Source organism: Anabrus simplex, chromosome 2 (genome assembly GCF_040414725.1).
Source record: "Anabrus simplex isolate iqAnaSimp1 chromosome 2, ASM4041472v1, whole genome shotgun sequence".
In the NCBI taxonomy this organism is placed as follows: Eukaryota; Metazoa; Arthropoda; class Insecta; order Orthoptera; family Tettigoniidae; genus Anabrus; species Anabrus simplex.
In genome coordinates, this window is record NC_090266.1 from 67,918,829 (window position 1) to 67,943,004 (window position 24,176).

The 24,176-nt window shown below is 43.2% G+C and overlaps 1 protein-coding gene across 11 annotated transcripts in view; it reads left to right on the forward strand.

Annotated features, from left to right (window-relative positions):
• Positions 1–24,176, forward strand: part of LOC136863859 (band 4.1-like protein 4) — a 1,130,227-nt gene that overhangs the window by 832,836 nt on the left and 273,215 nt on the right. For all 11 annotated transcript variants that reach the window (XR_010859221.2, XM_067140208.2, XM_067140209.2 and 8 more), the window contains exon 5: positions 17,564–17,642. Coding sequence is in view for 10 of the 11 variants with exons in the window: in XM_067140208.2 (XP_066996309.2) it covers positions 17,564–17,642 (79 nt within the window). In the remaining variant the exon portion in view is untranslated. The remainder of the gene's footprint in view (positions 1–17,563; positions 17,643–24,176) is intronic.

Consider the following 24,176-nt stretch of genomic DNA (forward strand, 5'->3'; position numbering starts at 1 on the left):
GCCATATATCTCTTCAGACGGAGGTGGAGGATATAAATTACACGTCGAAGTCAGTCAAGACGATATTGTCCTGGTGCATACTAAATAAAAAACGAACACGTAAAACCAATTGAAGTCGCCGTATCGCAACAGGGTTGAACCTCCGAAGTTGTAATAGCTAACACCACATGCAGTTGATACAGAGAATTACAACAGAAGTATGAAAGAAAAAAAACACACTTCTAGCCCTTCAGGCAAGCAACTCAATATTGAAAACATGAATTTTAGATAATACATATACAGAATGAGAATGTATTCTTTATTTATTCCTAAAAATTACAATCATTTCCTTAATCATCGTTATAGGTCGATTAGATTAGCATTTGCCTTTTTCTACCATTACGAACGCTAATGTGTCAGTGCATTGTTTCACTTAAGCACCACTACGAGCGCTAATGTGAGTTCATGCAGAGTTTCACTTAAGTCCTTATAACTAAATTCGGTGTGGACATTTTTCAAGAAATCAGAAAACACCTGAGGGTATTAAACCAAGGAACACAATACATAAAATGTTATGTAAATAACTTATTTGGCTAGGCTTTGAATCAAAAAGAAAAGAGTAAAGAAGCAAGCGATTGTAGACTGTATTTCCGGAACGGAGTTTTCCCGGAAGTGATTTTCGAAATTTGTGTTTTTAGTTTGATAGCGCTCTCAAGACTCCCAATTTGAAATCTTTCCGGGCCCTTCAGCCCTTCAATTTCGGAACAATTGAGTAAATTGCTCAATTTTACGTTTTTCAACATTAAAAATTAAGTTTAACGTAACTATCAATTTGTGAACATTAGCCATGGGACCTTCAGTATTGGAGTACGTTGGAATCGAACCAGAATACAGACACATTTTATTTCAGAATTATCTCATTCCTTTAGCTGGGCTTTCACCGCAGCCACCTCATTGGGAAACTACTGTAGTTATTTAAGTATAACGTTCTAATATATGCCAATCAGTCTCTTTTAGGATGCGACTAGAAATTTCTCAATATTTAGGCGAGTGCGCTTCACCGTCCATCTTCTTCCTGGACTTCTTCCCAAGAGGTTGGTAATTGGTGTGGATTTGGCCCCGTTTTATGTTAATATAATAATAACAATAATAATAATTATTATTATTATTATAATCGAGCTCGATGTTTTCATTATTTACCCATGGGTTAGAGAATTATTTCCAAGTTATACTAGTCCATTACACTTGCACCAACCTATCTATGTCGGTGCAACGTAAAACAGCTTGTTAATAATTTTTTTAAAATAATTATTTTCAGGGAGTAGAGGACTGACGCCAACCCCGTGCGGAGGGCTGTACTCTGCAGGTTTCTGTAATGATCGGTAGTGTTGTGAATTAAAATATGTATTTAGACTATCACAAACACTCAGCTCCTGGGTCATAGGAATTAACCAGACGCAGATGAAATCCCCGACCCGACCGGGAATTGAACCTAGGACTCTCTGAAACGAAAGGCCTCGACGCAACCAATTCAGCCAAGGAGCTGGAGAATTGGTATATATGTTTAAGGGTGTTAAATACTATGAATGTATGTCATTGGCTTCCAATACGTTAAAGAACACGTGTGAGCCAAAATTGCATCTGTCATGACTTTTTTTTTTTGCTAGCGGCTTTACGTCGCCCCGACACAGGCCTAATAGCGACGATGGGACAGGAAAGGCCTAGGATTTGGAGGGAATCGGCCGTGGCCTTAATTAAGGTACAGCCCCCCCCCCCCAGCATTTACCTGGTGTGAATATGGGAAACTACGGAAAACCATTTTCAGGGCTGCCGACAGTGGGGTGCGAACCCACTATCTCTCGGATGCAAGCTGCAGTTGCACACCCCTAACCGCACGGCCAACTCGCCCTGTATTATTATTATTATTATTATTATTATTATTATTATTGATTTAAGCCAAGTAGGGAGCGCTTATGATCAGTTTTTTTCGGATGCTCTCTTTCGTTCCCAGTACCTCTTGAGTCCTGCTAGTAGTTTTTACTTTCTTTCCTGTGAAAGAGGTTTGCGAGATTTAACAACTTTTGGTAGAGGACACCACGAATTTACCAATTTACAAATTTTAAGGCGGTCTGAGACATCAGTATCAGAAATCCCAGCGGAAGCTACGTCCCTTTTCACTTCATTGAGCTACATGCTTCCTGTCTTACAGCTTTTGATGAGTGAGAAGATCTTCGTAAGCCTGCCGTTGTCCATTCTCACAAGGTGCCCATTAAACTTCAGCCACCTACGTCGCATGCTAGTGTTAGCCGTTTCCAACCGTTGGTACAGTTCAGAATTCGCTTCCAGTCGGTAGGTTCCATCCGAGAACACTCTTGGCCCATAAATTTTCCGAAGGATACGTCTTTCGATTTTTTCCAGGTCTCCCATGGTGCCCTTCCTGTTCATCAGCAAGGTCTCCGCAGCACATAAGAACTGGGGTCTGACAAACATTTTGTAATGGCATATTTTGGCGTCCTTCGAAATGCACTTCTTTTTGTAACTGTTTTGCGACAGTTGGTTTGCTGCGTTGAGTTTGGCACATTTGTCCAAGATGGAGACTCCGTTTCTACCATTGGAGTGGTCCCATTCGCCAAGATACCGGAATCGATTGACTTTCCCTATCTTTCCATAGATGGTCGCCAAAGGGGCTTTCCCGGGGTGTTTACTCTCGGAATACTCCTTGGTCTTGTCGTATGATATTTGTAGTCCTGTCTTCGCCGCTGTCTCGTGTATTATTATTATTATTATTATTATTATTATTATTATTATTATTATTATTATTATTATTATTGCCATTGATGCTTCTTTCACGGCCTGTACTTCTAGACATGATACTGTATAGGCTTTTGGGCTTATGCCGTGTCAAAAAAATAAGGTGAAATTCTTTACGTTTCGCAGTGAACTGTGCTCTGCGTCATCAGAAGAAAATCTGGACTATCCATAAGAAAGGCTTCTTAAACAACGACTTTTTGAAATTTAGACGTTATAATAGAAGTGGAAATGGTGCGTTCATTCGTCACCAGATGGCTCCCCGGACGTGACACAGCGCTAGCGCTCGAAGCTATATCGAGCGAGTGGTTGCATTCGGAAGATAGTGGGTTCGAACCTCACTGTTGGATGGATTTCTGAAGCGCTTCGAGCGGACAGTGGACAGTCGAGATTTTCTTCTCATAACGCAGAGCACAGTTCTCTGCGAAACGTAAAGAATTTCACCTTATTTTTTTTTTGACACGGCATAAGCCCAAAAGCCTATACAGTATCATGTCTATTATTATTGCCGGGCTGCGTGGCTCAGACGGTTAAGGCGCTGGCCTTCTGACCCCAACTTGGCAGGTTCGATCCTGGCTCAGTCCGGTGGTATTTGAAGGTGCTCAAATACGTCAGCCTCGTGTCGGTAGATTTACTGGCACGTAAAAGAACTCCTGCGGGACTAAATTCCGGCACCTCGGCGTCTCCGAAAACCGTAAAAGAGTAGTTAGTGGGACGTAAAACAAATAACATTATTATTATTACTATTATTATTATTATTATTATTATTATTATTATTATTATTATTATTATTATTATTAACATCGTATGGCTCCAGCTGCCGTGTGCAGACATTTTTAGTTTGACGCTATACCGAGCGAGTGGCTGCGTGATTTGGGTCACGTAGATGTCAACTTGCATTCGGGAGATAATGCGTTCGAACCCCACTGTCGATAGCTCTGAAGATGGATTTCCGTGGTTTCCCATTTTTACAGCAGGGAAAACTGGGGTTCACCCTTAATTAAGGCCACGGTCACTCCCTTCCCACTCCTATTCCTTTCCTATCCCATCGTCACCCTAAGACCTGTCTGTGTCAGTGCGACGTAAAACAATTAGTGATATATTGCACCCATATGGCGATCGATACGCTCCTACTTTCATAGAAAACGGTGCATGTATGTATGTATGTATGTATGTATGTATGTATGTATGTATGTATGTATGTATGTATGTATGTATGTATGTATGTATGTATTGCAACCGTTAGGGCTTTAAATCGTCGCACCTAAAACTAAGTATGAACCAGATCTGAATACATCGGGCAACAAAATGAAACTGACCCCGTTAGTTGGGCAACAAATGAGGCTTACTCTGGTATAATCAGGGCAATATTACTTAATTTGGTTTCACAAACAGATGTACAGATGGAACACTTGGATGAGGACCGCCAGAAGTCACTTACCAGGCTTGAAGTCTCATCCTCCCTACTTTCATAAGATCACCGGCTGAATTCGTAGAGCAATATGGGTAATGGAATGTCCGATAAAGAAATAAAATAGGCACTATCTAAAATAATGAAAGTAGGATTCTATAATATGAGAGGAATATGCTAATATTGCTAAATGAGAAGAATCTCTGTTCAAGTATATATTCTAAACATATTTATTATACTGGTATGAACCACACAAATAATGTTGTATCTCAACATATGAGTAAAAGAAACAATTAAACTAATACAATTATATACATTATATGCCTTCTTTTCTTGAAATTGTCTTGGCATAATTAATTCTTGATGTACACCAATTCATTCGATCAACATACACTGATACATGATATAAAAAACATGGATATTGAATGGTATCCTTTATTTGTTAGACTCCCGTCACAAATGGATATTAAATATGGTTCCGGTACCGGGAATCGAACTCGAGACTCATGGGTAAGAACCAGGTATCCTTTATTTGTTAGTCATGAATGGATATTAAATAGTGTCCTTTGTCTACCGGTCATGATTTGGAGGAAAGAAAAGAAATTATAACACAATATAAGCACATCTGATATACACACGAGATTGCATTGCCGAGTATCGAACTTGTGATCCATTTGACCACGACAAATGTATATTTACATTGAACACTTACAATGAACATACACGCTGAACATATATGTGCGTATCCTGGGTTTACCTAACAAATTATATATTAAAGAAAATTAGTCAAAGCTGGAATCAAACCCATCACCATATCATTTTGGGAAATAATAAACACACACAGAAACATATATATAAAAATATCAAATATATTTACACAACACATCTTGAAGATATGGCTTAACCAAGTCATAATATCTGGTTAAATCTTCGCTCCAACATCATTCGAACCAACAGGCTTCGGCTTCCAAGGTAAAAATTTTTGGACTCCAATCAGAGGCTAAATTAATGCTTAGCACGAGAAGGGATCTATCCTTCACAAAATCCGGAAATTATCCCTGTTACTTGCAACGTATAATTAGAATGGGATTGAGATTACTTTGTTAAATGAAAAGAGCTTGGCCCGTTAACATCGCTTTGCTAGAGACTGCAAAGTTTGCTCGGCCTACGGTCGACCAGCATATACCTGTCCATCACAATAACAGCTGTGACTAGTCCTGGGTTGTGGATACCATAAATCGTCCGTCACTCTCCCTTTCATTTCTCTTACATATCATCTCGGCTCATTGTCAAGTATGCACTCACTTGAAAGCCATTATTTCTTATTATTCATCATTTGGCTATATATTCAGCCCAATTCAATATCTCACAACAGCTATAATTATTTATTCTTCCTTATCACTCCAACAACAAAAAATGTTACAGCTTCGCCCTCTCATGTCTTGGCATCGTATCTCAATCCGTTCATTTAATTCACAGAGAAAACCCCATTATTTCAGGTTATTTTATTCTCACAATTTCATATATAATTATAAATTAATTACACCTCGGTTTGGATCAACTCCAATGATTTTCTAATATTATCCGGAATAACAAATACCCGAATCTCAAACGTATCATTTATATCCAAACTACTCTGAAGATCTTTACCAGACGAAGAAATATAAATCTAGCTAACTTGCCGTTCTTCCCAAAGATAGTTCATATAAGCTAAGAACTTTGAAGTCTATATAATAATTCATGCAAAAGAATTTTGTTAAATATCAATGATTATCTTAAAATCACTTGATGATCCTAACTAATAGTAATAAATCTTTCCCAGTCATACGCGCATAATGTTCCCTACATATTTAATATTTAATTATGACATTATAATATTTACAAATATTATTATTACTGGCATGCATCTCTCGTGTTTAGGGTATATTAAAGTATGTACTTAACACTTGGTGAGTAAGGCTTGCTGTCATCTAAGGTACATCTTAGATCTTTACACGAACATGATGAATATTCATGTTCCTAATAGTCCTTGGTTCTTCTTCATACGACGATCCATGACTCGAACTGCTGTTCTCAGTTGAATTTCGGGACGATCCTTGTAAAGCTGATTGCAGGCACTCAGGCGCGACTCTTGTAGGCTCCGAGTCTTGGGTTCGACGACCACTCACGAACATACAGAAAAAATGGAGAATGAGTTATCAAATACTGTTTTATGCACTTTCAAAGGGGGGCCTACTTGTAACAAGATCCACTCTTAAGTTCAAACAGATTAACGCAAGTAGTGATAAGTTGTAAAATCACTGTTCATTCCCTGACCGTCACACAGACTATCACAACGAATGTCCCTGGAGGATGCGAATATTAATTTTGTCAAGAACAGTCATTTAATTTTTGCTAAATGTCACTCGTTCTTAAATGCTCAGGAGCTGTGATAATTAGCCCCTGCATATATTAATTAACTGTCTCACCACGCTAAAAAACCTGAAGCGTTTGCCCTCCGTTGGTGATTGCACCATAAGTCATAATTAACTATCTTCGACGATTGTGATGTTAAAATGCCAAATTCCGTGCGCGTAGAGGCGTGCGGTTGTGAGGTTGCATCCGGGAGATCGTGGGTTTGAGCCCCACTGTTGGCAGCTCTGAAGATGGTTTTCCGTGGTTTCCCATTTTCACACCAGGCAAATGCTGGGGCTGTACCTTAATTAAGGCCACGGCCGCTTCCTTCCAACTCCTAGGCCTTTCATATCCCATCGTCGCCATAAGACCTATCTGTGTCGGTGCGACGTAAAGCAACTAGCAAAAAAAATGCCAAATTAAGGCTTCTTTTCGGCAATTATGTACATTAACTCGTACCACACGACTTATTCCGTAAATATATTTACATCACATTGATGTGTTTCTTCAATGGCACAACACTTTGTACACTGATATCCAAATCACTGATATCCAAGTTCCACTTCTAATATGTTGGGTTGCCACTACACAGACGACAATGAGGTAACGTGTTACCACTGCAGTTACACAATTGAGAATGAGATACAGTGTCTTTTTTTTTTTTTTTTTTTTTTATACGGGGGGCCCCCGTAGCCCGCTCCCCCGCCGTGACCATCGACTCAATCTACATGGCCTCCGACATGCTATTAATTTCTAAGTAGAAAAGAGATAGCTGGGTAGAGTGGGAAGTGATACAAGGAGTATCTGCCTGTTTCCATGTCAGACACGTTACCAGGCGAGATTGTGTTAGGTATATGGTGTTGAAGTATGGTATTGAAGGGTCAGGGAAAAACCACATAGGCAGAAAGAAGAAAGAGCCTACATGTAAAACCTGACATCTTTTGATAGCACATGCAAGGATGTGGGCTGGAAAAAGACCAGAGGTTGTGTTAGTTAGGAATATGTGTCATGCAATCATAACCATTTACCTAGCTTTGTCAATTATTATGGGGGATCAGTCCTACTTGTCACTGCCTGGTGCGGCTCGGGTCCGCTGGCGTCTGGGCTTTGGGCCACAGGTTAGTCCCTTGGTCCAGCAGCCAGCAGTCCCTGGTGCCAAGTCTCCTTTTACGGAGAAGGGGGTTAGTGCCAAGCCTTACTTGTTGTAAGGGGCATCTTCTTTCCCGCCTGATGACGTCCCTTCTTTGCGGTGTTGGTGTCACACACTTGTCTCTGTAAATATATACACAAATATACACACATCCTGTTATATATACATTATTACCTTTCTTCTGTAGAGTGCGGGCCGCTTTTCCGCTCTCGTGTCCTGTAGAACAAGTACAATTACAATTACAATTAATAGATTAATAGTTAGTGGTATTAGCAGGGGTTGGTTTTTCGTCCACTCCTTTGTCGCTGGTGGGGGCGAGGTTGGATTGGATCGTCTCTTTCATGGCTGTGTTGCCTTCGTCGTGATGTATTACTTTTCTCAATCCTCGCTCGCTTGGCTAAAACATAGTAATAACATAACACAATCTAGGGAAAGGATGTGTGTTGTAAACAAGCATGCACATATATACAGGTGTTGCGGTGTGTGTGCATAGTGTTAAGTGGTGCGGTATTGTGAGTTGGTGTCAGTTTAAGAGCGAGGGCGGTTTTGGGCCCCCGGCCTCCTGGCCCTGTGCCTGAACAGAATGTGTTTCGGTGTGGGGTATTTGGTGTATAGATCGACGTCATAGCGTCCTATTCCACTGACTAGTGGGTTGACTTTACTACCCCATGACTTCTTGTACATTCGGAGTGTTTGATTTCGTATGTGTTGCCTTATCGAGCTGACTTTCGCAATTGCGCGTAGGTGGCGTATTGGTGTGTCATACGGGAGTCTAGCCGCTGCTCGAATGCATTTGTTTTGTATTAGTTCCAGCTTATCCAGGTTTGTCATAGCAGTGTAGCCCCAGGCGGGAGCTGCGTACGTTATTATCGGCCTAATTAGGGCCTTGTACATGTTTATTGCTACTCGCTTGTTAATACTGGATCTTTTATTCAGTATCGGATAGAGCTGTGCCAGTCGTGCGTTTGTTTTCCGCTGGATGTCTTTAATGTGATATAGCATGGTTAGTTTTCTATCTAGGACTACTCCTAGATATTTGACCTTGTCGTGCCATGCTATATCTCGATTAAATAGTTTGAGCGGTTTTATGTTAGCTGGCATACGTGTGCGTCTGTTCTTCCTAGTGAACATCACAGCTTGGCATTTGTCAACGTTGACCTTGATGCGCCATTTGGTTAGCCAGGGCTCGAGAGTTCGTAGTGCTACTTGTAGTCTCTTTCGGGCGGATGCTAACTGAAAGTGTTGGACTGTGATAGCAGTGTCATCCGCGTAGAGATGCGTGGTAGTGAGTTCCGCTGTTGGCATGTCATTCGTAAATAGGATGAACAGGATTGGCCCTATTAGTGACCCCTGGGCTACGCCCGCCCTGATTGGTCGCATGCTTGACAGTGTGTTGTGAACATCTACTTGGAACTCTCGGCCTTCCAGGTATGATTTAATTAATCTTATGTACCCTGGGTGGAATTCGAGGTCTATTAATTTCGCTAATAGGCCTTCGTGCCAGACTTTATCGAATGCCTTCTGGATATCAAGGAATACCGCGCCTGTGTCCCTCCGCTTGTTTAGTCCGATGGTCGCTTGTTCTAGGACCCGGGTAAGCAGTTGCGGGGCGGAGTGGCCGTTTCTAAAACCGAATTGTTCGTTTCGAATGATTCCTCTTTCCTTGATATGTGCTATGAGCCTTTTCAGCAGTATTTTCTCAAATACTTTGCTGAGAGCGTCCAGGAGACTGATGGGCCTATAATTATTAGGGTTAGATTTGTCCTTGCCTGGTTTGCCGAATACAAGAATTCTCGCCTTTTTCCACTGTTCCGGATAATACTGCAACTGGAACATTGCATTGTATATTTTAGTGAGTAGTGCGAGAGCTTTCGGTGTTAGCTTTTTGATTATTATATTTTGAATCTCGTCTGGGCCGGGTGCCTTCTTCGGGTTAAGGTGGTCTATTATCCACTTAATTTCGTGGATATTAGTCTTCTTAACCTCGGGCTTAGGTGCGTTTGCTAGGAATTCCGCTACCTTGGCCTCTGTTTGCCTAGTGAAGGCGGGGTCCGACGGTTCGTCATTGGGCTTAAAGGCCTCCTCGAGTGAGTCGGCTATCACCTCTGCTTTGTCTTGATTTTCGTATACTGGTCCGTTGGGTCCCTTAATTGTTGGGATCACGTGTGGTTCTCGCGTGAAATATCTCGCTAAGTTCCACACCGGTCTGGTATTTGTGTCGAATGTACTCAGTTTGTTATTCCAGATCCGTGACCTATACTCCATTATTTCGGTTTCGATTTCGACCCTGAGTTCGTTTTTACGTATCCGGTCTTCATCGCGGTGGTGTCGGGCCCAGTTGCGCTTGTGTCTGTTGCGCTGGCGTATTAGATCTTTAATGTGGGCCGGTATTTCAATGTTGGTGTTTTGTCTAGGTTTGTGTACCGGAATGCTCGCAGTTGTGGCTGCCTGGATCGCATTTACGAGTGTTCTTAGTGATTCATCCGTTTGGGCTGGGTTTACTATTTGTATGTCCTCAGTCCCCTGCAGGAGTGAATCTAATTTTCTTTCGAATTTACCCCAGTTGGCTGCTTTATAGTTGAGTCGGCGCTTGGGGTTATTCTCATATTCCTCGGGGTTCGCTTCCAGTGTAAATATTACTGGTTGATGCCTCGACCCTAGGTCGTTAATGACCTTTATGGTGTGTCTTTGAGGAATATTTCGCAGTAGGGCGATGTCCAATATGTCGTCGACCTGTTCGTTTGGTGCTAGGAATGTGGGTTCACTGGGGGCTGTTACCACATAGTCCTGGGATAGCATGTGGTTGTACAGCCTTTCGCCGTCTGCGTTAGGTTTCAGGCACCCCCAGCTGGCGTGTTTCGAATTTAGGTCGCCTCCTAGGATCGTGTTTCGATTTTGCCTTAATACCGATTCTAAATCTTGTGTGTTAAGGTGTTTAGGTCTGGAGTATGCCGATATTACATTGACGAGTGTTCCTCGCACTGGCATGGCAATTCCGCACGCTTCCAGCTCGACCAGTTCTGGTAAGTCTATTTCCATATGTTTGATGTCCTTCCTTACCAGAACTGCCACTCCTCCGACTCTATTAGCCTTATCGCTTCTGTGTATTTTGTAGCCTCTTATAGTGAACTTCTTCCCCGGTGGGAGGAAGGTTTCAGTTAGGAGAGCTACGTGTATAGTGTTCGCGGCTAGGAAGGCTTCGAGTTCGTATTTCCTAGACCTGACGCCCTGGCAGTTCCATATTAGAACTCGAAGCTCCTGCGTGTTATTATTATTATTGTTATTATTATCGTCCTCGTTTGGTTGTTCAGCCATCTAGGGTCAGGAGGTCAGCAATGGCATTAATCAGGTCCTTCAGCCAGGGGAATGGTAGCATGTTGGCCATCATAACCCCAGTGGTTATGGCTGCCGTGAGGTTCAGGTTCGGGAAGAAGGTTTTCAGGATTTCTTCGATCCTTTCCCTGAACGCCTTTACTACCATTTTCCCTTCTGGCTTCTGTGCCTGTTCTTGTGTAGGTGTTGTGATTGATGTGGTGCAGGGGGCGGGCGTTGGGGGCGGTGGTGCGAATGCCTGTTTACTATTGGCAGGTTCACTGCGGGGGGTGGAGCTGGCCTGGTCGGGGCCCTGTGACTGCTCGGGATGAGCTTGCGTGGGCTTAGCCTGCCTTTGATTTCTTGCTTGGGTCTGGGCCTTCTTTTTGTCTAGATTGGAGTTCTTGGTTTGAACGGTGGTGGGGGCTGGTTGGGCTGAGGGCCCGGGGTTGTGTTCACCCACCGTCCTTAGGGGTTTAAAATTTAATATTCTCATGCCTGATGGGCGCTGTGTGCCTGAAGGGCCTTGTTCTTGGCCCTTGGTGCCTGAGGGGCCTGCAGGACCTGAAGGGTCCTTTTTGCCTGACTGGCCTGGTTTATTTCTGCGTGATGCGCCTTTGCCTGATGGGCCTGCTTGAGCTTTAGGGTTGCCACGCTTATTACCCTTTAGCCCGTTGCCTTGATTGACGGCTTCGAGTGTCCTGCGGCTCGGACAGTTTCTGAAATTAGCCGCGTGTTTTTCCCCGCAGTTTGCGCACTTGGAGTACGCAGGGTCGTTGCCATGGGGGCAGTCGCGAGACAAGTGGGAGGCGGCGCATCTGCGGCACCTGGGCTCCAGTCGGCACCCCGCCCCTGGATGGCCATGCCTCTGACACACTCCACATTGGGGGCCAGTGGCTGGGGGGCGGTACGGCTCGACTGACACCAGCATGTTCGCGAGCATCCTCATTTTCCGCATGTTGTCCGCTCCTGGGGTATCCGCCACGGCAACTAGGAAAAGGTTGCCCTTGGCAGGCCTATTTCCTGGTCTCATTCGCACCACGGAGAATGCGGGGATATCCTGCGCCTTCAGGGCAAGTTGGATTTCATCCGCATTACTTCCGTTAATGGGAGTCCTCACTACGAATCGCTTCATAGTGCTGTTGGGCAATATTCTTACAAAGTTAATATTCAGCCGTTTCAGCACCTCGATAGCGATTTCATAGCTCTCAAAGCTAGTCATATGCAGCCGGATTGCTTCGTGCGCATCTACTCTCGGCCTGGAGAAGTAGTAGTTTCTCTGATCATGCGCTAGCTTTTTGAGGAGCTCCTCTTCTAGTGACTTGGTATTCTTGGTGTACACCGTAAGGGGTGGGGGGGTTGCCACCTTACGGGTGTTTGGTTGTGTTCGTGGTGGTGGTGGTTGAGGTGGGCTCAGCCGAGCCTGCCTCGTGTTGGTGGCGTGTTGAGGCTGGGTTGGGCCGATAGATGTTTCTGTGTTCCTATCGGCTTGGGTACTTGGTTTACGTACCCCGCCTTTCTGAGCCTTGCGGCTCAGGGGCTGGGCTACTTTGCCTTTCCCCTTCCCCCTCTTCCTCCCTTTTGCCTCCCTGAAGCCGTCGCCCTGGTTTCCCGGCCGGGTGGCTGGGACCTCGGGTTCGGTCGCCACGCGCTCGCACGGTTCCTCTCCCTCCGAGCCTTCAGAGTCGGCATCCTGGGATGTGCTTGATGCATCTATCACCAGATGTTCCTCGTCTGAGTCGGAGTCCGATTTGCCAGCTTGCTTGTGGTGGGGTTGAACTTTACATTGGGCCTTTCGCCCAGTTCGTTTATTCTTGCCCTCTCTCCTTACCTTGGGCGCCGCCTCATCACACAGGTTTGCGGGACTGGGTCCCGCTTTCCCGGCGTCCGGCTGGTTTGCCGCTGGGTTTGGTTTGGGGGCAAGATTTGTGTTAGGGGGAGAGGTGGCCTCCTGTTTATGTTCAGGTATCTCCCCAGTCACTTTCCCATGTGCGAGTTCCGGCACTTCAGGGTCGAACCCCGGTTCCCGCTCACTCGCACATAACGTCAGGCCTCCTGGTTCGCTTTCCCTGCGCTGCGCGCTCCTTTCTCGGGGCTCAGCTCGAGTAGAGCCAGCCGGCCGAGTGGGCAGCAGCTGCACAGGTATGTGCTTGCCTGTGGCTACTGACGGGGTGGCTATGGGGGTTGTCCTGGTAGTGGTGGTGGTTGTTGTGTTTGTGGTGGTGGTGAGCGCAAAGTACTGCATGGCGCACCCCGTTACGTGAGTTTCGTGCGCCAGGTTTACTTGCACGGAATCAGGGGTGACTGTTCTGTGCTCCTCTGGCGCATTTCGCTCACTGCTCACGGGGGGCACGCAGTGGTGGGTCGCCAACAGTCCCCGCTCGGCCGGGTCCGTGGCCGTAGCGGGGGCCGTTAGCGCTGAGCTGCGCGCTTGTGGACACCCATCCAAACACTGACCAAGGCCTATGTTGCTTAACTGCGGTGACAGCACCGTGGAGCACAACATGGTATGGCCGTTGGCGGCTTGGGTAGGGCTACCTGAAGGCAGGAAATGGAGGTAGTCCTTAAAGGTGTCCTTGTGTAGTGATATGGGGCTGGTCAGCCCCACCGTACTCTGGGTGGTTGGCGGGGGGTTGCGCTGTGAGAACAGCGCTGTTCCCTCCGCTGGTGGACTGACGGCCGTAGAGTGGGTAGGGAGCCGTGATAACGGCATCTCCTCACTCTCCGTCAATTCTTGAAGTTCGTCGCATATGTCTGTAGTGGCTCCAGACTCGCTGACAAATTGCTCTTTCCTAAGTGCATGACAAATGCCCTTTTGGAGATTACGAGTCTGTTGCCGTGTGTTTTTGTGTGGGGACATTCTAAAGCGAGCTAGTAGACGCGGGATGATCCGTTGTTAAGCGGGTCCCTGGCCTACAGATTCCCTATCTAACACTAGGTACCGAGAAGCGGTAACCGATTGGGACAGGTAGTGTAGTCTCGTAGTCTTGAAGGTCTCGGTGAGAGGAGAGAGACAGCGGAGCGACAGGCACGTATGACCTCTCGCTACGACAGTCAGCTGCTCCTTGAGATACAGTGTCTGGGTCTTGGATATATTTATAGCCTACGGGCAAAATGGTCAGGGGGGAGGTGAATTATGCCCCTGTTGGAAATGACAGTCCGGTAATCGAAGTTTTTGAACGACGTGATAACAATCGAATTAAAGCTCATGACCTCTACTTTCTACTGAACATCTGTGAAACCAAAGCGATCAGTAGGTTTTTCATAATTTCCAAAGCGTCCTTTTGGAAAATCATGCGTCATGTTTCATCATGCAATATCTCCCACTTTTTTCCACATGTTGTCAGATTTCAGTAGTCGCCTTTGATCTGCGTACTACTGTATGATAGGCGTCATTACTGATCCATATTTAAAGTATTGTGTTTATATGCATTGACAGTCAGCATAAAATACACTGGTTCGAATGGGACCCGTTTCATAAATTTAGAAAAATTATTTCATATAGAAGTATTCTTCTTCTTCCTCTTTTTCGTAAATTATGGTGAAGTGGTACTAATGAATGCGGTGTTGAATTTATAGTGGGCATTTATTTTTCAACGGTTAACACACCTTAATTTGGCCCTGTCTCAAAAAACCTCCATCTCCGTGCGTAGCGTTATCATCTCTTCTCGCTCGCTCGGAAAGAGAGCGCGGTTTCAAGGTTAACAATACTGCGCTGTCTTCTTCTCGTCACAGCGTAGGGAAACTGCTCCCTCCGGACTGGCGCGTCGCGGATCATACCCCGGTTAAGCATACAGAATGCTAACTACTGCATTACATGTCACAGGATGTTGCGGAAAAGGGCATATATAATTAGCCAGACCTCCTAACATCTCCATGGCATAACGGTGAACGGTCACAGTATGTATGTATGTATGTATGTATGTATGTATGTATGTATGTATGTATGTATGTATGTATGTATGTATGTATGTATGTATGTTATTTGAAGTATTTATTATTATTATTAACAAATACGTCGCAGTTGGAAAATATCCCGGTGGCAATGGTCACTTACAGTAGTGTGATAATAAAGTAAAGTTAAAACATAATTACCAACAACACCAACTACAACAACAAGAGTACAACAAGCAATTCCATGGAAAGAAAATATGTGTATTATGATGTGTGTTCTTCAAGGATGGTAGTGTACTGAGTGAAATTGAATCAAGGTGTAGCAAGGGTTATACAGTGAGTTCGCGGTTGCGTTCAATAGTATTCTATATGAATGAAGTGAGCCCTTAGGCAGTTATTTTTATATCGGCGGGTCTTTGAACCTAATTTACTGTTCGGGAGTGAAAAATGGGTGGACTCAGGATATATTATTTATAACGTGGAAATTACAGACACAAAAGAGGAGGCGAGAGAATCACAGGCTTTTCGCCAAGACGGCCGCTGTTGGAATCGCAGCCAATACGTGTAGGATTTTGTTTTTATGAAACATCACGTCTCTTTGGTTTGGTTTTCACTTAAAACTGGAGGTCCCATGGGAATGATCAGGATATCCACAGTCATGTAAAAACCAGCATGCATGCTTTCAGACATGAAATTACCGAGAATAATTATTGGTATAAACAGGTGGGAACAATGGTCGGAAAGCATTAGCAAGAAGGAGATGAAGGCTATGTTAGGAATGAGCTCGATGAATGAAGCGGTTAGTACGAACTAGTCTTGGTGGAGCGGCCGTCTGAGGTGAATGGAGGAGGTTAGGTCACCTAGAAAAATAATGGATTCGGCGATGGAGGGTAAGAGAAGCAGAGGGAGACCAGTTTCAGTTCTTTAATGATTTAAGGATAAGACGTGAAGAAACTAAACGAAGCCACAGATCTTGTAACAAATTGATATTTGTGGATGCTGTAGGGTAAACCTACCTTATTTCGTGACATACTTTATTTCGTGATACGCGACATATTGTTGATCCTGAAGTAAGGTAGGCATTTTACACTTAGTTCCAACAGTCCTCAGTACATAGCAGGAGTGCTTTTACACGGGGAAACTATTTTGAGCGGGAATTTCAGCTGGGTGAAGGACACGCAGTTGATTGTATGTTGTGTGGATGGAAACACGCTACTTGTTGGTCTGTCCCTGTAGTAAAACGTTATTAAGGTTAGTTGGTCAAGTAATTATTCAGACAAGTATAAGCACTTATATTCTCTAAGGAACACACTTATAATATCAGTAGCCAGAGTTGGATTTAAGTGCGTTATTAATGATATAATTGCTTAAGAAAATGACTACGACTCTTACGTTTTGTGTCCATTTCAGACATAATGGCTCCAGCGTTAAGCAAATGTGTGAAGAAGGAAAACAGCAACAAGCTCAAAAAAACGGGTCTTGTGACCTAAGAAGACAAACCTATTCATCAGTTGACCTTCGGGAAGCGCTTCAGAAAGTTTTGGAGGAAAAGTGGTCTATACACAAGGCTGCTAAACATTTCACCGTTCCGTGGAGTACTCTAAAAGAAAATATGACTATTGGAAAAATGGGTAGACCGTTTGCCCTTACGAGTGAACTGGAGATTAAGTTCGTTAATTTCATAGTAAAAATGCAGGAAATAGGGATCGGTCTGAACGTTTACCGAATAAGACATGTTGCGTATGCTATGGCCAAAAAGCAGTATGCAAACAATGACAAAGTTCCCATTCAGTGAAGTGAAAAATTGTGCAAGTTGGAAATGCTGCAGGTGAATTTGGTCCACTTCTAATCATTTTTAAACGAGTGAGAATGTCAGATTCATTGGCGAATGGTGCCTTCCTAACGCCTCAGTAGTCCTGTCACAGAGTGAGTGGATTAACAGTGAACTTTTCTTAAAGTGGTTCATCTGATGCTATTGTATTTATGTGTAGTATTTGTGAATATGTCAGTGACAACGATACCGATACTAAAAATGAGTGAAAAGTGCGTGAAGTGAACTGTAACAATGCTCAGAAAAGTTATCACTGAGTTAAGTATACTGTGTCACGGAATTAGGTATGCTATCACGAAATTAAGTAGCACGCCCACTTCGCTTGTTACATGTTATAACTCCAAATGTTTTGCATTTTTTGAACGTTCCTTATCATGTGTTTGTAGAATAATGTATTGGTACTCAGCATGTAAAATATAAAATTCCTAGATCGAGTATTTGTCCTGATATATTACTTACAATCCTTAATATCACGAAGTTAGGTAGGTTTACCCTAATTTGTTCACAGAGGGTTTCAGATTGAATGCTGAAAGGCAATATATATTTTGATTAGTTATTATTTCATCGTCTTTATCCCCCCATTAGGAGTGTCCTCCTACCATTGTTTCGACTCATGTATACTTTTACAGTAATATTTGTTTCAGATATCTTGATGTCTACTTCAGTAACCTTACTAATTCGGTAGTTACTGTAACATATATATTACATCCATTCTCCTTATAATTTGTATATCTGTGTACTTATCGTTCTTCACTTGTAATGATCGAAATGTGACTTTTTTCAGGTACAGACCCGTTCACTCTGTACTTCGGAGTCAAGTTCTACGCCGCAGATCCCTGCAAGCTGTTGGAAGAAATTACTCGGTGAGTATGGTTTTGTAGCATTTGTCATTATGATGTAATAATTATGGCGATTATTGTTTTCTTCTTCTTCTTCTTCTTCTTCTTCTTCTTCTTCTTATTATTATTATTATTATTATTATTATTATTATTATTATTATTATTATTATTATTATTCAGTTTATTTAATCTGTAATTTAATTTTTCAAACCATTCTCTTTTGCCCAAAGTAAAGCATGGCTGCAAAACCATTAACTTCATGAAAAACTTCTCAAGCCTGACGCGTAGTAGGGCCTACCTATTAAATGCGTGTTTTTTTCTTTGTAGACACATGCTTTACGCATAATTGTGTGTATTTAAATTCCAAGAACACCAAAGAGAAGAGATGCAACTGCCAGAAATACGCCACATTCATCCAACTATCAGGAAGTAGAGCATTTCTGCTACTTACGGAACCTTGTTACCCCAGGTACGGGAACTACAGAAGACAGAATCAATAAGACCAAAAACGCGTTTTCAATGCTGCGACTAATAGGGTAATAAAAAAGCAAACAAAAGTCATCTCCGCACAGGCCATGATAGCCTTTTGTGGGGTGGAAGGCAATGGCTCCTCCATGTTAATACAAAGTTGCCTATATTCAACACCAACATCAAGTCTGGCCCACTGATTAATTGAGCAATATGGGGACTAACCAAACTGCGAGCCAGAAACGTCCAGTGTTTAGCAATAGGTACCTGAAGAACATCCTGAGTATTTCCAAAGTAGATCTTTGGTGCAGGACGAAGCAAACTCCTGTCGACATTGAGGTGCTGCGCAGAAAATGGAATTGGATCGGGCATATGCTAAGGCGCAATACAAACATCATATTACAGTATAATAAATGAACTAAAACGCCGTCTACAAGGTCTCTCATATAAACTAAAACCGTCGAAGCGGCGTTTTTACTCTCCGATACGTAAGCAGCAGTATGGGAGGCGCGCGCATAGTTCTTGATCTTGCAAGCAGCCTGCACGTGTTCGACCTGGCAAGCATCAGTCGCTAGTCTGAATCTCACCTGTTAATATGGTGAGACAGTTATCGTTACGATACCGTACTCTCGTTTATAAAAGTTCTGGTTTCATCTTAATGGTCGCGTGAACAGTCATAACTCTCCCTATTGGTATGCAGAAAATCCTAATGGTGTTTACGAAGTCCCTCATTATGACAGGAAGATAGTGAAGGACGAATAACTGGGGCTATTTGTTTCGAGACGACAGTAAATGCAGAGAGGTACCAAGATGACATTTTGACGCCGTTCTTCCACCAGTTAACGGAAGAAGAAAAATCGCGTGGGTGGTTTAAACAAGATTCAGCCCCTGCTCATACAGCAGAAGATTCCCTTCTTATAATCTCGGAAGTGTTTGCAGACGGGGTGATCTGTGTTGGTCTATATGTCCCTCGTTCTCCAGGTTTAACAGTGTGTGATATTCATTTGTAGGGTAAACTGAAAGAAAACCTGTGTCGAACAAATCCGCACACACATTGGAGGAACTGAAAGAAAACAATACAAATGAAATTAGAAACATTGCGGTGGCAGAACATACTCCCATTAGCGTTAGCGAGAATGTGGTTACCAGATACAATACCTGTATAACCCAGGAAGGACGACACTTCCAGCATCTCTCATAAGGTAGGATTTTATATAAGATTGTATACACGCATGGTTCATGTTAGTGGGTTACTGTAGTCACGTCCTAGTTCGTGAACCATGGGCAACGGCTGAGTGGCCTAGTAAGTGGTCCTGAGAGTCGGGATACCAGTTGCTATGGAATGGGAGTGGGCATCTCGAACATATTCTGAGTCATGGCCCTTCTTGTGCTCAGGCGGCTAGGACTATACAATTCACCGGTGGTCCATAACACGTTAGAGGAGAGATCCTCACTTGGACTATGTGCAAGTAGGGTAGCATCCTGCTTCATGAATTTACCGAGCTCAGAACATTTTAAGCAAGCCTCGGACCTATGGCAGTAATGGAGTACCACTCCCATTTGACAGGCGAGGGACTCCTTGGAAACAACTTGGCGAACGAAATGGATTTCGATGGGGAGCTATCAATATTAATGGGGTTTATGGAAGAAAGAAGGTAGAACTGGCTGAGTCAGCAAAGAGGATGCATCTGGATGTACTAGGAGTAAGTGATATTCGGGTAAGGGGAGATAATGAGGAAGAGATAGGAGATTATAAAGTGTACTTGACGGGTGTTATTAAGGGAAGGGCAGAGTCTGGGGTAGAGCTGTTTATCAGGAATACTATTGCACGCACAGTTTCTGTTAGGCACGTAAATGAGCGAATGATGTAGGTAGATTTGTCAGTTGTAGGAATTACGACAAGAATTGCGTCCGTGTATTCACCATGTGAGGGTGCAGATGAGGATGAAGTTGACAAGTTTTATGAAGCATTGAGTGACATCGTGGTCAGGGTCAACAGCAAGGATAGAATAGTGCTAATGGGCGATTTCAATGCGAGAGTTGGGAATAGAACTGAAGGATACGAAAGGGTGATTGGTAAATGTGGGGAAGATATGGAAGCTAATGGGAATGGGAAGCGTTTGCTGGACTTCTGTGCTAGTATGGGTTTAGCTGTTACGAATACATTCTTCGAGCATAAGGCTATTCACCGCTACACATGGGAGGCTAGGGGTACCAGATCCATAATAGACTATATCTTAACAGACTTCGAATTCAGGAAATCTGTTAGGAATGTACGAGTTTTTCGCGGATTTTTCGATGATACAGACCACTATCTGATCTGTAGTGAACTAAGTATCTCTAGGCCTAGGGTAGAGAAAGTGAAATCTGTCTGCAAACGCATAAGGGTAGAAAATCTCCAGGACGAGGATATTAGACAGAAGTACATGGATATGATTAGTGAAAAGTTTCGAACAGTAGACAGTAAGCAGGTTCAGAATATAGAAAGTGAATGGGTGGCATACAGGAATGCTGTAGTAGAAACAGCAATGGAATGCCTAGGAACAACTGTGTGTAAAGATGGGAAAAGGGGAACATCGTGGGGGAATGATGAAGTGAGAGCAGCCTGTAAACGTAAAAAGAAGGCTTATCAGAAATGGCTCCAAACAAGGGCCGAGGCAGACAGGGATTTGTATGCAGATAAAAGAAACAGAGCGAAACAAATACTTGTTGAATCTAAAAAGAAGTCATGGAAAGATTTTGGTAATAACCTGGAAAGGCTAGGTCAAGCAGCAGGGTAACCTTTCTGGACAGTAATAAAGAATTTTAGGAAGGGAGGGAAAAAGGAAATGAACAGTGATTTGAGTAATTCAGGTGAACTCATAATATATCCCAGGGAATTACTTGAGAGGTGGAGGGAATATTTTGAACATCTTCTCAATGTAAAAGGAAATCATCCTGGTGGTGTTGCAAACAGCCAAGCTCATGGGGAAGAGGAAAATGCTTGAGGAAGTGGAAAGGATGGTAAATAAACTCCATTGTCATAAGGCAGAGGAATAGATGAAATTAGACCTGAAATGGTGAAGTATAGTGGGAAGGCAGGGATGAAATGGCTTCATAGAGTAGTAAAATTAGCGTGGAGTATTGGTAATGTACCTTCAGATTGGACAAAAGCAGTAATTGCACCTATCTATAAGCAAGGGAACAGGAAGGGTTGCAACAACTATAGAGGTATCTCATTGATTAGTATACCGGGCAAAGTATTCACTGGCATCTTGGAAGGGAGGGTGCGATCAGTGGTTGAGAGGAAGTTGGATGAAAACCAGTGTGGTTTCAGACCACAGAGAGGCTGTCAGGATCAGATTTTCAGTATGCGCCAGGTAATTGAAAAATGCTACGAGAGGAATAGGCAACTGTGTTTATGTTTCGTAGATCTAGAGAAAGCATATGATAGGGTACCGAGGGATAAGGTGTTCGCCATACTGGGGAACTATGGAATTAAAGGCAGATTATTAAAATCAATCAAAGGCATTTATGTTGACAATTGGGCTTCAGTGAGAATTGATGGTAGATATTGGTTCAGGGTACTTACAGGGGATAGACAGGGCTGTAATTTTTCACCTTTGCTGTTCGTAGTTTACATGGATCATCTGCTGAAAGGTATAAAATGGCAGGGAGGGATTCAGTTAGGTGGAAATGTAGTAAGCAGTTTGGCCTATGCTGACGACTTGGTCTTAATGGCAGACTGTGCCGAAAGCCTGCAGTCTAATATCTTGGAATTTGAAAATAGGTGAAATGAGTATGGTATGAAAATTAGCCTCTCGAAGACTAAATTGATGTCAGTAGGTAAGAAATTCAAAAGAATTGAATGTCAGATTGGTGACACAAAGCTAGAACAGGTCGATAATTTCAAGTATTTAGGTTGTGTGATCTCCCAGGATGGTAATATAGTAAGTGAGATTGAATCAAGGTGTCGTAAAGCTAATGCAGTGAGCTCGCAGTTGCGATCAGCAGTATTCTGTAAGAAGGAAGTCAGCTCCAGACGAAACTATCTTTACATCGGTCTGTTTTCAAACCAACCTTGCTTTACGGGAGCGAAAGCTGGGTGGACTCAGGATATCTTATTCATAAGTTAGAAGTAACAGACATGAAAGTAGCAAGAATGATTGCTGGTACAAACAGGTGGGAACAATGGCAGGAGGGTACTCGGAATGAGGAGATAAAGGCTAATTTAGGAATGAACTCGATGGATGAAGCTGTACGCATAAACCGGCTTCGGTGGTGGGGTCATGTGAGGCGAATGGAGGAGGATAGGTTACCTAGGAGAATAATGGTCTCTGCTATAAGGGGTAAGAGAAGTAGAGGGAGACCAAGACGACGATGGTTAGACTCGGTTTCTGACGATTTAAAGATAAGAGGTATAGAACTAAATGAGGGCACAACACTAGTTGCAAATCGAGGATTCTGGCGACATTTAGTAAATTCACAGAGGCTTGCAGACTGAACGCTGAAAGGTATAACAGTCTATAATGTATGTACAGTGGCGGTCACAATAATAAAGCCACCTGGCAAAGGTTTGGAATGAAGTGCAAATTTATTACTAGACATGTTTGTACTATGATGGAAACAAAATTTTACGTTGTACAGGAACCATTACAACAGAGTCACATTGTACCACAGTCAGTTATATAGATAACACAACTCAAAATAATCAATAATATTCAAAAGAATACCAGACCACAGGGTCAAAAAAATAGAGCCAATTGACACAAATATTGTGTACTTGATCTCAGTCTTATGAAATTTACAGGAACAGTCGTTTTTGCATAGGAGTGCATTAGTACTTCGTGGGCTAACCCTTATTTTTGAGGATTGCCCTGCATCTGTTACCCATAGAGTCGACTAAACGCCTGCATTCGTCGCTGCTGATCGCATACCAGGCTCTCTGGATTTCTTCCCAAAGTTTATCTAAAGATGTAGTTTTTGAGCGGTCAATTCTCTTGTTTACGATCTCCCATAAGTTCTCAATGGGTGATGCGTCAGGGAATTGAGGTGGCCACTCTAATACTTCGATATGGTGATCTTGAAAAAACTGCCTTATGACCCTTGCAGTATGCTTTGGATCGTTATCGTGCTGAAATTTCCATTTCAGCGGCATTTATTCTTCAGCATAAGGCAGCATTACATTTGCCAAGATGTCTTTGTACGTTTCTGCGTTCATTATGCCGTTGATACGGTGTATTGGACCAATGCCGTACTATGAAAAACATCCCCATACCGTAACACTTCCGCCACCGTATTTCACAGTTTTTAAAGTGCACTTGAGATTAAATTCCTGGTTTGGTGGGCGGCGCACATGGACTTTTCCGTCTGAGGCAAACCTATTATACTTGGATTCATCGGACCAAAGGATGTTCCTCCACCAAATATTAGGTTTTTGTTCATTTCTCCGGGCGAAGGCCAAACTTTTCCGAACATTAGCTGTTGAAACATGTGGCTTCTGTCTCGCAATGCGCCCATTCAATTTTGCGGATTTTAGTCGTCTTTGAATCGTTGAGGTTGATGCTGGAACATCATTTTTGTCGCTAAACAAAATGGCTTTCAGTCGTGGTGTTGACAAAAATGGGTTTTTCTTTACTTCTCTAGTGATGAGTCTGTCTACGCGAGGAGTAGTTACACGAGGTCGCCCCCTGCGGCTTTGTTTGTTTTGCCAGTCTAATGGCGTTCTGGACTCGTTTTCGCGAAACGTGTAAATCTTTGGCTATTTGATTCATGGACATCCCACTTTTGAACATTCGGAACATTACTATACGCTCACCATCACTTGTATGCTTTCCTCTGCCCATCTAGAAGAATGTAAACAAAACCAAACGTCAATTTACATACAAAATAATATTGAGTGGAGGTTTGTTGACAAATAATAACGCTAGCCCCCAAAACAACTGCAAAACATCCATTTGAACGGGGCTTCCGTAAAACGGCTCTATTATTTTGACCCATAAAATTCTTACCTTTTTGCCTCTTTTCGCACGTCTAGCTCAAACACTTCCTTTCGCACGACTACAGATAGAAGCAACGTCTTCCCTGATGTTGTCTAAAAGGGACTGACCA